This window comes from Mesitornis unicolor, unplaced genomic scaffold (genome assembly GCF_000695765.1).
Source record: "Mesitornis unicolor isolate BGI_N332 unplaced genomic scaffold, ASM69576v1 scaffold29905, whole genome shotgun sequence".
Taxonomy (NCBI): domain Eukaryota; kingdom Metazoa; phylum Chordata; class Aves; order Mesitornithiformes; family Mesitornithidae; genus Mesitornis; species Mesitornis unicolor.
The window spans coordinates 20,503-20,708 of NW_010186652.1; the positions used below are offsets into that span (position 1 = coordinate 20,503).

At 69.4% G+C, this 206-nt stretch overlaps 1 protein-coding gene across 1 annotated transcript in view; it reads left to right on the plus strand.

Moving 5' to 3' along the window:
• PTPN22 (protein tyrosine phosphatase, non-receptor type 22 (lymphoid)) overlaps positions 1-206 on the plus strand; it is a 15,378-nt gene that overhangs the window by 9,858 nt on the left and 5,314 nt on the right. Inside the window, exon 14 of the mRNA XM_010185212.1 lies at positions 5-175. Coding sequence (XP_010183514.1) covers positions 5-175 — 171 coding nt within the window. The remainder of the gene's footprint in view (positions 1-4; positions 176-206) is intronic.

Genomic DNA, 206 nt, shown 5'->3' on the forward strand with positions numbered 1-206 from the left:
GCAGTGCAGGACAGCTCGGGATGCGAGGTCCCCCCCGTCAGACAGGCCATCTCCTTCGGCACCCTGAACTTCATCAGCTGGAGGGGGGCAGCGGAGCAGTGTTGCGCTGGGGACGCTCTCCAGAAGCGCCGCAGTTTGGAGCTCAGCACCGTCGCCCCCGAGCAGCTGCTGCTGAGCCTGGGGCCGAGGGGGGCAGGGGCGAGGAG